Genomic DNA, 13,470 nt, shown 5'->3' on the forward strand with positions numbered 1-13,470 from the left:
ATATTCTAAATAAAGATTCAGACCTCAAAAAAAAAAATTTAATTTGTGAATTCTCTTTAAATTGCAATTGTTTTTGGAATAGAATTATAATGAACTAACGTTTTAAAAAACATTTTGTCGTAGCGAGACGTCAATTTTAATAATAGTGTTTTTTTTCTTTTTTTTCATAACTAGAAACTTTAAAATTCAGCAATTTACTTAATAGCATGCATATGCTTCTTGATAGTCTGCATTCTATGAAATAAAATAAGTTGAGAGAAAAAAATTTAGTTATGAAAATGTAAATTTAAGAAAAAGTCTAAAAAAGATCTTTAAAAAAAGTCAAGTTTCTATTTCTATTCATTAACAGTGTTTTCAACTTTGTATTTTTTAATTTGTACTTTGACAAAGTAGAATTTAAATTCACTTGAAATTTTGATTACACAAACGATAAAAATTTATTTTCCTTATCAATGTGGAGGCGCACTTTAGTGTATTTCTCATATTTATAGGCACAAGATTAATTGTCTTAGGTAATTAATTTGAATATTTTGACACTATTAGGTTTATTCTTCTTATTGTTTTGCTCTCTGTTCTCTCTCTTTTTTTTTAATCACGAAATAAAAGATAAGTATATTTAAATGTGTAGAAATGTTTAGTTTAAAAAAAAAGCAATAACTTTTTAGTATTTTTAAATATTTATTTCTATTAATTAAAACATACTTTTTTATTTTCTTACTCTTCTTATTTTAATTTTTAAAGTTAACTTTATTTTTATAATAAAAATTTTTTCTCTAAGGTGTTGGATGATTAGTTTCCTTATAAAAATTCTTTTTTCAGTTTATAGACAAAGTTTAACGTTAATACTGAATTGCAGAAATTAAAAATTTGTTAATGTTGATAAAAAATTTAATGTTGGTACTAAATTTCAGAAATTAAAATTTTTTTATTAACATTAACAAATTTTTAATTTCTGCACTTCAGTACTAATATTAAATTTTTTGCAGAAATAAAAAATTTGTTAAATAAGTTTTGCAATATTTTTACTTTGAAAAATATGTTTAAAAAACATTTGGAATAAATATTTTTAAAAAATTCTTTTTTTGAACAATTTTTGAGTATAATCATCAAACACCTGCTTAGATTTGATTGAATCAAGAAGACACAGCGTCTCTGATGCCTTTAGATTATCAGTTATTTTCTATTAGGTATTTTTTTTTTTTTTTTAAATAAGCGTTGTACTTGAAAAAGAGCCGTCCATGACAGATAAAACTGATGGGGACTAATTAATTTTTGGATTAATTGGAGAAGCCTGGCATTTAGTGGCATAGGTCTGATGCTGAACTTGACTCTCTCTTGCTCGCAGGTCCAATTCGTTCCGGCAGACTAGCGGTGGTAGGGCATTGCAGGGCTCGGAGGGGGGAGGCTATCGTGGCGCCACTTCAAGCAGCTCCCTTATGGGCAGCTCCAGCATCTCTGCCCACCCCCTCCTGCCCCTCGGCGACCCCGGTATGTACCATGACCACCGACACCAACTACCACACAAATGCTTTATTTATTTCTCTTTATGTCCTTTTCTCCGGTACCTTTTGTTTTTATTATACTTTGTATATTATAAGTAGTGTAGCATACTGTATTTCTAGAAAGCTTCTAAATTAGAATTTTCAAAAGTTTTTTATTACATCAGTCAATTTCGTTACTATCATTTTGCATATAATGGCTGTTCTTGGTACTCACTCGATGATCCAATTGATAATAACATTCTGTTTGTTAAGTCGGAGCGAGTGCCGAAAACAGCCAAAGTGAAAAAAGAAATTAAAATGAAATTTAAAATTGCATTGTAGTACTGGTAGTAATGCTTGATTGACGTGAAATAAGGAGTGAGAGCTTTTAAAAAGATTGTACATAATAGTCTATTGCACTTGTATTTTTTTCATTGATTCTTTTTTCATTTCTCTTGCACAATCGTGAGTGAAAAAGAAAAGTGTCCTACGGGCACAAACGTCAATTTTTACCAAAGTTCAATTTTAAGTTGCTTTATGTTATAGTCCTGTTTCTTTCGATTTTTCTTTCTGTTTGGTTTAGTTTCGCTTTTTAATCATCACAACTGTCTTGTAATACTGTCTAATTGTCGTGAATTTTCCAGCATTGGGAACCCCGGCTCTGTCTCTGTCATGCGGTTCGATGACACTGGATTCTCCGACGACTGTGACGACTGTCTCGATGGGAGGGACGAGTCACCGTCGCGACGACACAGCTACATCCTTTCGGACGCTCACCTCTATCGACGTACATTCGCCTGCCAGCCCGAACCAGGCCCCAGCTCAGCGGCAGTTGCATGCTACCAGTCAGCAGCGGATTACAACAGCAGGTCGTATCAGCCCCTCTAACAGCGTATCTTCCCCTGAATTCCCTCCGCCACGGCCTTTGCCCCGTTATCCTTGGCAGCGTTCGGTTAGTTGCCGAGAATTGTACGCCTCGAGTTTCGAGGACTCCGGCAAGGCACTCCCAAAAGAGGAGAAATCCTCCGGCGAGTCTGTCTTGACGCCATTCCAATTGCCATCCCAGGGTGAGCTCGACAATCCCGTCACGCGCTATGACGAGAGCAATCGTTCTTACAGTGTCGCCAGCTCAAAATTACCCTCCCTCGAACATGACTCAGTCCCGGATCGTATTTACAGTAGCTCATATCCTGGTACATCGTCAGTGTCAACTGAATCCGGACACGAGGAGTCCGGCCAAGCGGGAGATCTCTCTCACGACGATCTTTCTCATGATTCTTATGAACTATTGGAACGTGAGCACGAATTTGAATATCCAGAATCTTATTCGAGTCCTCATAATGAGGCAATGTCTGATAATAGCGACGAAGGAATCGAACCGGAAATGTTCCAAATGGACTCTGAAACCGATTCATTCGTCAAGCATCGTTCGAAAAAATCCACCGATAAAGTATTCAAATCCGTGCTCACTGACATTAAAGCCAAGTCCATCGATCGGTACTCAGCCGTTAGTAAGCCAGATGGTGAATTTGTCATCACTGAGTCTAGAATTCATCGCTCAAACACACAAATAGAACGTAAATTTGAATCTCGTCCCGCGAATTCCATCGAAACGAAACCACCTCTTCCCCATCAGGATTCGAATAAAAAGGATCCTGTGGTCCTGCAGGTGCAGAAACAAAAAATGACCGTGTTAAATGAATTAAAGAATTTAAAATCAAAGCATAAAATCACTCACGTAGATTCCGAAGTATTGAGAGACGAGGGAATTATGAGACCCAAGTCGCGAATCGACGATAATCTTAGTCCTGTGGAAGGTAAAAAATCGGGTAGGACAACTAGGGCGCGTAGTATTGCGAGTTTAGAGGATTATTCGTCGAGGCAGTATGTGGAAACTGGTAGCTTAGGGCGGGGTAATAAATCTTCGCGAAGACGTGAGGCGGAAGCGAAAGTAGATAAAATCTTTTCGAAGATACAGGAGAAGGAACGAAAGCGCATTGAGAGAGAAAATTCCAGAGAAGCTAGGAGAAATGAAAAATCCGATTTTAGAGAACGCAGGGAACGTAGAAGTATCGAACGATTAGATTCGCGTGAAATTTACAGGCGTCGCAGTATGGAACGTAATGATTTACGGGAATTGAGAAGAAGTATCGAAAGATTAGACACCAGGGAACCAAGTTACGAACCATCTGAATTTTATCCAGATACGTTCTACATTGAACGTGAAAGACGTAAAAGTCTCGATAACTTGGATAATGTCTATAAAGACAAGAGTCATCGATATTCTGAGCCACGGCAGCGACGAGAGAGAAGTATCGAACGTCTCGATTCACGGGAAACGCGTCGAAGTCCCGGCAAGAGTCCAAAGAGTCCGAAAAGTCCCAAGAGCCCCAAGAGTCCAAAGAGTCCCTTAGACTATAATCAAAGACACGTTCTCGAACGTAAAGACTCCGGACATCGAACTTCAATCGATTATCTAAAAGATTCGAGACGCAAGAGTATCGAGCGTTTAGATTCTCGGGACCGACCGACTTTTGATTTTGATCCCGTCGCTATTGAACGTCTAAGTTCTTTAGAGCGTAGTTATGTCGAACAGTTTAATATTAAAGAAAAGTTGAACGACAAAAAGTACGAACGAAATAAGAGTCTTGAAAAAGTGGAATCGACTGAACGTAAAAGTTTAGAACGGTTTGATTCGAAAGAAAGGAGGAGTTTGGATTATGTCGATGAAAGAGATAATATTGAAAGACAAAAGAGCATCGAAAAATTAGACTTTAAGGATTCGAGGAGAAACGGAAAAACAGAGAGAGGATTCTCTGAGGAAAAGCCACGTGAAAGGGACGATTGGAGAAGTTTGGAGAAAGCAAGAAAGGACAATGAACGTCGAGAGAAGGAACGGCAAGTGAAACTGTCAATAGAGTCACGCACAGAAACTGTGATAGGTATTCCCAATGAAGAAGAAATTCTGAAACCTAAAGCAGTGTTTACCGAATATGATCCCAAAATAATCGCTGGAGTTGTTGTAGGTTTCGACGATTCTTCATTGCCCGGTCACATTCCGGTAGAACGCACAAAGAGTGATCCTAATCCAGCTAGACAGAGAATAGGGTCAAATAGCAAGAGGCACATGCTGATGCATCAGAAGTCAATAGACTTAACTCCAGCCGATTCTGGCGATGAGGATGCATTTGCTGACGGAGTTTCCACTCAAAAGTCCACTGTCGATATACCCTACACTTTGCACAAACGACACGTTATGAATGGCACTGCCTCTGAGGACAAATCGGAATCGGATAATGGCAAAATACCATGTTTAGATTTATCAAAAATACCACCAATAGACAAGCCCATTACCAAACTATCCCCCGATAAACCAAGAAGTATTTTAGTAAGTCCCGATAAATCAAAGTCAATTTTAAGTCCCTCTGATAAATCCAGAACTAATGTAACCACTGGTCCAAAACGATCACCAACCGAACGCAAGACCTTCGTTTATAATTTATCACCCACTGACAAATGCCCCACAAAAACAAAACCACCAACAGTCTGTCGACTTTCCCCAAAGTCTATGTCCTTAGACTATTCCAAATCCGATGCTTCCACAAGCGACAGAACGTGTATTAAATCTTCAAGTCTCGATAAAAAGTCTTCCAAAATATCACCCACCAAAGCATCAGTTACAATTATTTCCATTAAAGAGAAAAAATCACCCAAAGTTTCACCTAAAGTATCGCCAAAAGTCTCACCCAAAGTTTCACCAAAAATATCTCCCAAAGTATCACCGAAACTATCGCCAACCGATCCTCTCGTTACAATTGTTTCGGTCCTCGAAAAGAAACGAATGTCCGACGACAGATCGAGGGACAAAGCCTTTAACTTTGCCGACGTCGTTGGACTTGAAATCAAACAGGAATTGGGACGAAGGGAGAAGGAAAAGTTGAAAGTACCAGACGATAGTTTAGAGAAGCAGGACAGTATTGAAAAAATCCCCCTGCCTGAAATTCCCACATTGCCTTTAGAATCCGTAACTTTGGTTACACCGACTGAACCTGGTGCCAAAAAACCACCTATACCCGATAAGCCATTATTAAGAAATTTACCCAGTAAACTTTTAATTACTGATCATTCCGAGGACAAGACTGATAGCTTAGTTAAAGGTGATAAAACTTCACCAATTTCTCCAAAACTCATTGTATCGCCCGAAAAATCGAAAATAATCAGATCAAAGAATTTAGAGAAGCCAACTATTCCTGAAAAAACGAAACGTATATTAGATAGGATAGAGTCGAGATTTACCGAGGCGAATAAAAATTCGGCTACTAAAGTTGCAAGGCCGAAAATCATTGACACTGGTTTTGATGATTTTGTCGATCCAGTAGCGGATCTTCCACTCGACGAAGTACCGATAAAACCAGCTTTAGAATTAGATAGTCTAAAGGTTCCAGAATTTACGCCATTCATGTTAAGGCCTCATGGCGAACCAATGCGTTCCAAATCTCTATCATTGGCAGAGGAGAAAGCACCAATTGACACTCTCTTATCGCCTGATCGTGAAAATAAACACTTCATTCAGGACGTATCACCGAAGAAAATTAAGAAGGCTAAATCAGAACCGAAAAAAGACTTTAAGAAGCAATCCAAGTCATTGGAGGGTGACAAACCACCACTCAAGAAAGCAGGGTCAAAAGAATCAAGAACTTCTCCAGCCAGCTCAAAAATAGATAAATCTAAATTAAAATTAGGAGAGATGCCTCAGGAAATTATAATAATCGATTCCACTGACGTGGTGCCCGAAGTGAGTATAGTTCAAAAAACAAGATCAAGATCCGTAGGTAGATTATCAGACAGTAGATCTTTATCATCTTCCAAGGATGAGAAGGACGAAATTAAAAAACCAAAAGGAAAATCAGCATCCGTCGATGATGATATGATTAAGAGTCCAGGAAGTTTGAAAAGCGATAAACCAAGACCAAAATCTCTTGGTATTTCAAAGAGTTTGGGTAGTACTGAGCAGAGAGATTCCCTTGATAAAGTATCACCAAAAAGATCAGCGTCAGTCAAGGGCAAATCTGACACTGTTAAGGATGCAATCAAACGTGCGGTTGATAGCAGTCTACGTAAAGAAATCGAAATAGAATCCACTTTTAATGATATTATACCTCCTCCCCTTGAAGAAAGCCTTGAAATTGAATCAAAATCTGAACCAGAAATTCTTCCAGAAGATAAGAAAAGTTCAGAAAAGAAAGATGTAAAGAAATCTCCAATAGCGCAAGAACTTGCGGAATCTCCGGTTGTTCTACGAAAACCCGGACAGAGTCCAATTTTATTCGCCCGAGCTCGATTAGGTTTGTCCGAAGGAAGTGGAATCGGAGCTTTACAGCGACAAGGTGCAGCCACGCAATCTCCGACCTCTCAACGAAGAGCGAAATCACTCGACGCTCCAGTTATTTCCCTTCACAGATTACCACCGATCAATGCCTTCTCAAGTAAGGATGACACTGTTGACATGTCAGAGGAAGTTGAAAAGGATGAAAAAGTTGAGAAACAGGAGGAACCGATTCTAACCGTTGTTAAGCAACCAATACAGGCGGAAGTTTCCCCAAATCATAAATCTGATAGTACTGATCATACAACCGTTCCGGAAATTTGCACCGATTCACTGTCTGTCACTGAAACATCAACGCTGTATCTAGAATCGCCATTAACGGAAAACAATGAAATAGCAATATGTCCGGATTTGATACCTTATGAGCAAGATAACCAAATGAATATTTCAACCAGTACCATTGAAAAAATAGCATCTGCCTTCCAAGATTTGAAAATTGATTCATCGACCAAATTTATTGACCAGAGTTCCGTTGAGTCCGGCGCTGAACAAGAAGAGGCAAAGGCAGAAAGTGTTCCTGACGTTGTTTACGTGAAGAAGATAACAAGTCAAATGTCAACAGAAGATATTAGGAGGAATGATTCGAGTCCGCGAAGTTCGATTGATAAAGAGGATGTGCCGAACGTTACGGTTAGTGTTATCGATGAGGGTTGTGAATTTCCACCCGAACCTTATGATTTTAATCAAGATCACTCAGTCATGGTTCGATCGCCAATACAAATTTCCATTGAGGAATGTTCTGATGAAGCAAAATCGAGTGATGAAGATGCAGAAGATCCAGAAATTCTCGATCAAGAAACGTACCAGATTGAGGTCCACGAAAAACGAAGATTAGATTCTGGCGATACTAGTGAAGATACATTAGATGCGATAGATACTCAAGTTCAGATGCACGGAGGTGATAGCGACATGAGTTCGCCAGATTATGGAATCGATAAGGTTGATGAGAAAACTCTGGTGGAGGTTGAACTGACACCGGAGTATTTGGAAATGAAAAAGGAGGAGGAGGAGGGTGCTGAAGAGTTGCCGGAGGATGAACCGATTGGTAAGGATTCCCCCGATACGTTGGATCTTAATCGACTGGGAGTCGATCGAAAACTTCGATTGAGCACCGAAAGGTCTAGAAGTGAAGATACTAATACCTGGACTCCGGATAGGGAAGATCAGGACTCGAGTTCGTGTTCCATTGCCAGACCTCTTGGCATCGGTCAAGTGCAACCTATCATTGACAGAAGGGAAATCGCTCAAATTAGAGAATCACGTAAGGAAGGGTCTGTCGAGGAGGAAAGTAGCAGTAGTTCTCATCCTTATCCTAAACCAGAACTGAGTTCAACTTGGAAACCGTTCCCCTTGGAGAGTTCGGGAAGTTCGAGTCTTGAGGAAGGATGGATGCCACCTGACGATAACCATCATCAGCCCAACTCTGAGGACAGTAATGGTCCGAATGAAGACAGTTACCAAGAGGATCTGATAAATTTCCCAGGTGGGTTCAGCTATCCTGTGGGTCCTGAGATTCTCAGCAATTACGGAGCCTTCTCCCTTTCACGAACTCTTTCGCGAATTTCCGAAAGATCCACAACTTCCGAACAAGACAAAAGCGATATGGAAGATTCGTTCAAACCAAGTTCGAGATCGCCTAGTATTGAGGACGAGTCTCTAATATCCAGTGATCATCAACCGTCCTTGTCATCAGACCCACCTTCCGGGGCGGCTCATCCTTCCGTGTCGGAGGATCGTAGAACTTCCTCCGAACTACCAGACATTCCAATAGACGTTCAGGACGACGATGGAAAGTCACCAAAGACAAGAAGAGCCAAACTACAATTACAAAGTTCGGAAGATTGGCCTACACCACCCAGTTCGCCTCTCTTCGAAACTCCGGTCGTCAGTCACGTAGAGGCCTTCTACTCGGAAATTAAACCCGAAGAAGCCGTCAAAGTGACTGTAACCGACAGCACCGACACGACCGGAAGAGTCGATCAAGACAGCGACTCCAGCGACGAGAACCGAACCCTCCACGAAGACCTCCACTCCGCCTTCCTAGAAGACGGACAAAGTTCCGCCTCTGCAACGACAATGGACGGCACCGTCAAAATAGCCGTAAAACCAAAATCAAACTCCTACATAACCGGCTCGTCCCACAGCGAGGACACTTCCATGGGACTCTCCATGTCCGAATGGTCCAGCTCAAACAACACCGTTCGCCAATTCTGCCAGTACTCAGGCACCAAATCCGACGACAATTCCCTCGCAGAGTTGGGAGCCTCCATCTCCGACTGGTCCGGCAGCACCTCCATCATCCCCCAACAATTCTACTCCAATCTCACCGAGAAAAGTCAAAGCGACACCACAACCTCCGACAAGAGCGTAACCAGCATGCGACCAAACTCCAAATGCCAGTTCGTCGAAAGTCCGCCTCTCCCGGACGAGGAGAATCCCATGAGCAGCGGCTCCTACGACAGCAAGGGCAAAATGCTAGTCGACGACGAGGACTCCAACAAAGACGAATTCGACGAAGCCAGAAAATTCGTCGAAAGCCAATTCGACGAGCACCGTCGTCGCTTCGAGGAGGACACCGGCGCTCACGCCTTCGTCGACATCTCCCCACCGAAAATCACCTTCGAGAACGAATACGACGAGGCCATCCGCGAAGACTACGACATCCTCCCAGACGTTATCGAAATCTCCAATCTCCCAGGCCCAATCCCCGAGGAGGACGAGGACCAACTCTACGACAACGTCCCAGCCATGAAATACCCCAGCGGCGATCAGGTCCGAATGGAGGTCAATCGTGGCGACAGTTCCGAAGACATGCACGAACGCTACGCCGGTCTATCCAGCAGATCGAGGTCCGGCGAGGACGACTGGTCCCTAGACACCCAAAAGCGACTAGAGTCCGACCTCCATAAACGAACCGACAGATTCAGTAGATTTCACTCCGACCCCCAAGATCACAAAACCGGTACCAGATCAACAGAACGACCCGTCGTTGTCCCCACTCGAGCCAAATCGACCCCCTACTACTCGACCACCAGCCTAAGTGGCGAATCAACAACCTCGAGTCCCCCGATGCAGATCCGAGCGCAAATCAGAACGAAAACAATGCCCTACTCATCGAACCGAAGTCCACAAAGCGAAGGCGACACCTCGTCGAGTATGGACAGTCCCGGTCACACTCCCGACAGGGGCCAGAGAGCTTTTCGAAGGAAACGACAACAGAGGCGACAGCGCGCCTCCATTGATCTCGAAATCAAAGACGGACAAATTGTATCGAGCACTGATTCCAGTTTCGACGTGGCGTCAATTCCACCGCCTTTACTACCGGAGCCGAGTCTAGACATCGAGAATATCGACTATGATGATGATGATGATGATGATAATCAATTCTATGATCCTAGAAATGATAAAGATCAAAAGTAGATCAAAGACTAGTAAATTTTATTGAAAGAAAACGATGCCAATTAAAAAAAAGTGTTTTATTGCTCGAACACAACGAAAACTTACGGAAACTCGGTTACTACACTTGTTCCACATGAAATATCATCATTATCATCGAATTTAATTTTATAGAGAAGTTAATCGCAATCGAAAGTCAAAAATATTCTAGTTTAACAACGATTTTTGTATCCGAGTTGAGTGAGTTTTTTTCTTAGTTCTTACTTTTTGAAAGTATAAAATTTGATGTGAGGAATTGAAGGGAATTTAAAAAGTGGAATTGAGTTTAATGAATTAGAATCGAGAGCACAATAAGCATTTTAAAAAAAAAGCGCTAAACTCGTACAAATTGCTCGTCACTCTTAGGTTTCGCGGCGAATTTGCTTTTTTTTGGTATTAATGACGCAGTAATCGGAATTTAACGAACAATAATTAAAAATAATTGGCACATTTTGACGACTCTTCTTGAGTAAAATAATTTTTGAAAAGTCTGTTTTGTGGGATTCTATTAAAAAAACAAAACCGGTATGAAATGAACTCGTAAAATTATGCAAAATAATTCTTAATTATTCTAGAATTCAAGATAATGCTGTGTCAAAATTAAAAGTAATAAAATATGCTGTTGGTGTTTATTATAATTTTTTTACGAATTATATTTAAACAGAATTTTAATTTAATATCAATATTTCCATTTCAAGAGAATTAAGTTTGGTAAACATTTAATTCTGATGATGATAAAGACGCAAAAAATTGATTGACTCTTAACTTCTTTAACTTCTTCTTTTAATTTCTAATTAATTCTTTGAATTAATTAATTAATTAACTAATTAACTAATTAATTCAAAGATTGAATAATTTTGTTACGTAAAAATATTTAAATATTTCTCTACAGGAATTATTATTCTGAAAATTTTATTTTCAATCTTTCTGAAATTTAATTATTTTTAAAAATTAAAACTACAACTCTTGAAAAATTTAATTATTTTTAATAACGTTCAAAAATTTATTCCAGAATTTAATTATTTTAATACAAAATTTAAATGTTTTTATGAAAATTGCAAATTCAATTATTTCTAAAAATTACAACAGTCATTTTTTTAAAAGTCGATTATTTTCTAGATTTTTTAACAAAAATTATTAAACAGTTTAACAACTTTTTAAAATAAGTATCTAAATTTTATTATAAAATTTTATCATCTAAGATTTTCAAAAGTTTAATTTCAAACCTTTAAATTATTTCTAAAAATTGTCAATTATTTGACTACAAAAGTTCAATTTTTTATAATAATTGTTACTGCAACGTTTCATAAATTCTTTTTAAATTCAATAATGTGAATTTATTGAATATAAATAATCGGAAATATAGAAAAATTAAATTTAAATTTTAAAAATAATAATTTAAAAATTCTTTAAATCTGTTTTTTAAAAATATTTTTAAATAAATTTTGAATTTTAATAGGTTTTTTAATTATATAAAGTTAAAATATTTCCAAATAATTGAAATTTAGTAAAAAAAAATTTTGACAACATTTGAGTTTTTTTTATTTTTGGAAAATTGTAAAAATAATCAAGTTTTCAAAGAATTTTAATTACAAATTTAAAAGTACAGGATTTTTCAACAATTTTAATGAAATTTAATAATAAAGCACATTTTTTAAAAATTTTAATAAAATTATAATAAAAAAATTTTAAGATTTAATATTTTAAATGTTAGATACAAATTTAAGAATTAATTTTTTTTAAATATTCTGATGAAATTTTTCAAAAATAATTGAATTTCTTTAAAGAATTTTTTAACGATTTAAAAAATTAATTAATTTTTTGAAGAATTCTAGTTAAAATTTTTTTAAATAATTGTTTTCTCCGAAACTTAATAATAATCTGAAATAATAATTGATAATTTTAATAATTTGATAATTTTGCAAATTAAAAAAATTAAATTTTTTCAAAAGATTTTAATGTAATTTTTTTTTTGTAGATATTTGAATTTTCGGATGTGAGTAATTTTTCAATTATTTAAAAAAATTATAAAAATTACTTTTTGAAAAAAAATTCTTAATAGACTTCTTTTGAAGCTAATTTCTATTTGGATTTTTCATTAAAAAATCAATTATTTTCAATAAAATTTTACAAACTCTTAATTTTAATTCTTTAAAAACTTTTTAATTTTATATTTCGAAAGTTCTATTTTCTTAAAAAAAATTTTGTTCCGTAATCAATGCAATGAGCCTTTTATAAAAATGTAATTTTTTTCAAAAAAATATGACAAAAATTCAAATAACAAAAATCTTTATCGAAGATTTTGATAACATATTTAAAAAAATCCTGAAAAACGTTAGTGACTTAGCAAAATGAATTAAAGTGTTTGTAGAAATTTTTTTTTTTTAAATTAGTTTTATTATCAATATTTAAATTATAAAATGATTTTTAAAAAGATACGAAAGTTAATTGTGAGTTAAAATTGTTTAAATATAATATATAGTTTAAGAAGAAATTATTAGCTTCACTAAAATTTGACCTTTGAGCATTATCTTTAATTGAAAAATAATTAAGAATTATCTGGCATAATTTTTCGAGTTCACATCATATTGAAAATTTTTTTAATAGAATTATATTAAACTACCATTTTAAATAATATTTTACTCAAGAGAGACGTTGATTTAATTATGTGTCAATAGAGCCTTTCTTTGAAGAAAAAAAGTACTATTTTAATTTTAAAAGAAAATTAAATAAATTCTTCATAAGTACTTTTTTCGAACGCTTATAATAGATATTTAAAAGGAATAAGGGAGAATTTTGAAAGTGAATCCAATTCACTTTTGGGAGCAGTTGAAAGCCAAAGATATTCAAAGACGTAATGATCAAAATGATCTTATAGATTATGTAGAGAGCAGTCTTTATAGAAAAAAAAATAATATTTGTTATAAATTTTCAAGGTATGACCTATTTAAAATAATTCTATAATGAGATATTATGAGTCACAGAGGAAGCAAATAGATCCCTAGTAAATCAACGATAATTTTTATCTTGTGTAATTTCATAGTAGAATACCAAAAACAAGACTTGCGCAAAAATATTTTACGCCAATAATAATGGCGGTTTAATATTAATAAGAATTAATCTAGGAATTAAAACTAAATTTAAAAAGAAGAAGAAGAAGAAGAAAAA

The 13,470-nt window shown here is 36.5% G+C and overlaps 1 protein-coding gene across 1 annotated transcript; it reads left to right on the top strand.

The window, feature by feature from the left end:
- The first annotated feature begins 1,155 nt into the window (after nt 1-1,155).
- On the top strand, nt 1,156-11,040 carry LOC122501909 (microtubule-associated protein futsch-like). The gene is made up of 3 exons (XM_043611693.1): nt 1,156-1,187; nt 1,346-1,488; nt 2,126-11,040. The coding sequence occupies exons 1-3, from the start codon at nt 1,156-1,158 to the stop codon at nt 10,285-10,287; spliced, it is 8,337 nt and encodes a 2,778-aa protein (XP_043467628.1). The 3' UTR covers nt 10,288-11,040.
- The last annotated feature ends 2,430 nt before the right edge of the window (nt 11,041-13,470 follow it).

The sequence above is a fragment of the Leptopilina heterotoma genome, unplaced genomic scaffold (genome assembly GCF_015476425.1).
Source record: "Leptopilina heterotoma isolate Lh14 unplaced genomic scaffold, ASM1547642v1 Lhet_218, whole genome shotgun sequence".
Taxonomy (NCBI): domain Eukaryota; kingdom Metazoa; phylum Arthropoda; class Insecta; order Hymenoptera; family Figitidae; genus Leptopilina; species Leptopilina heterotoma.

Coding starts and splice junctions, on each gene's coding strand:
- LOC122501909 (XM_043611693.1), top strand. CDS start 1,156: ATGCCTTTAGATTATCAGTTATTTTCTATTAG. Junction 1,188..1,345: donor TATCAGTTATTTTCTATTAG/GTATTTTTTTTT, acceptor TCTTGCTCGCAG/GTCCAATTCGTTCCGGCAGA. Junction 1,489..2,125: donor CCTGCCCCTCGGCGACCCCG/GTATGTACCATG, acceptor TGAATTTTCCAG/CATTGGGAACCCCGGCTCTG.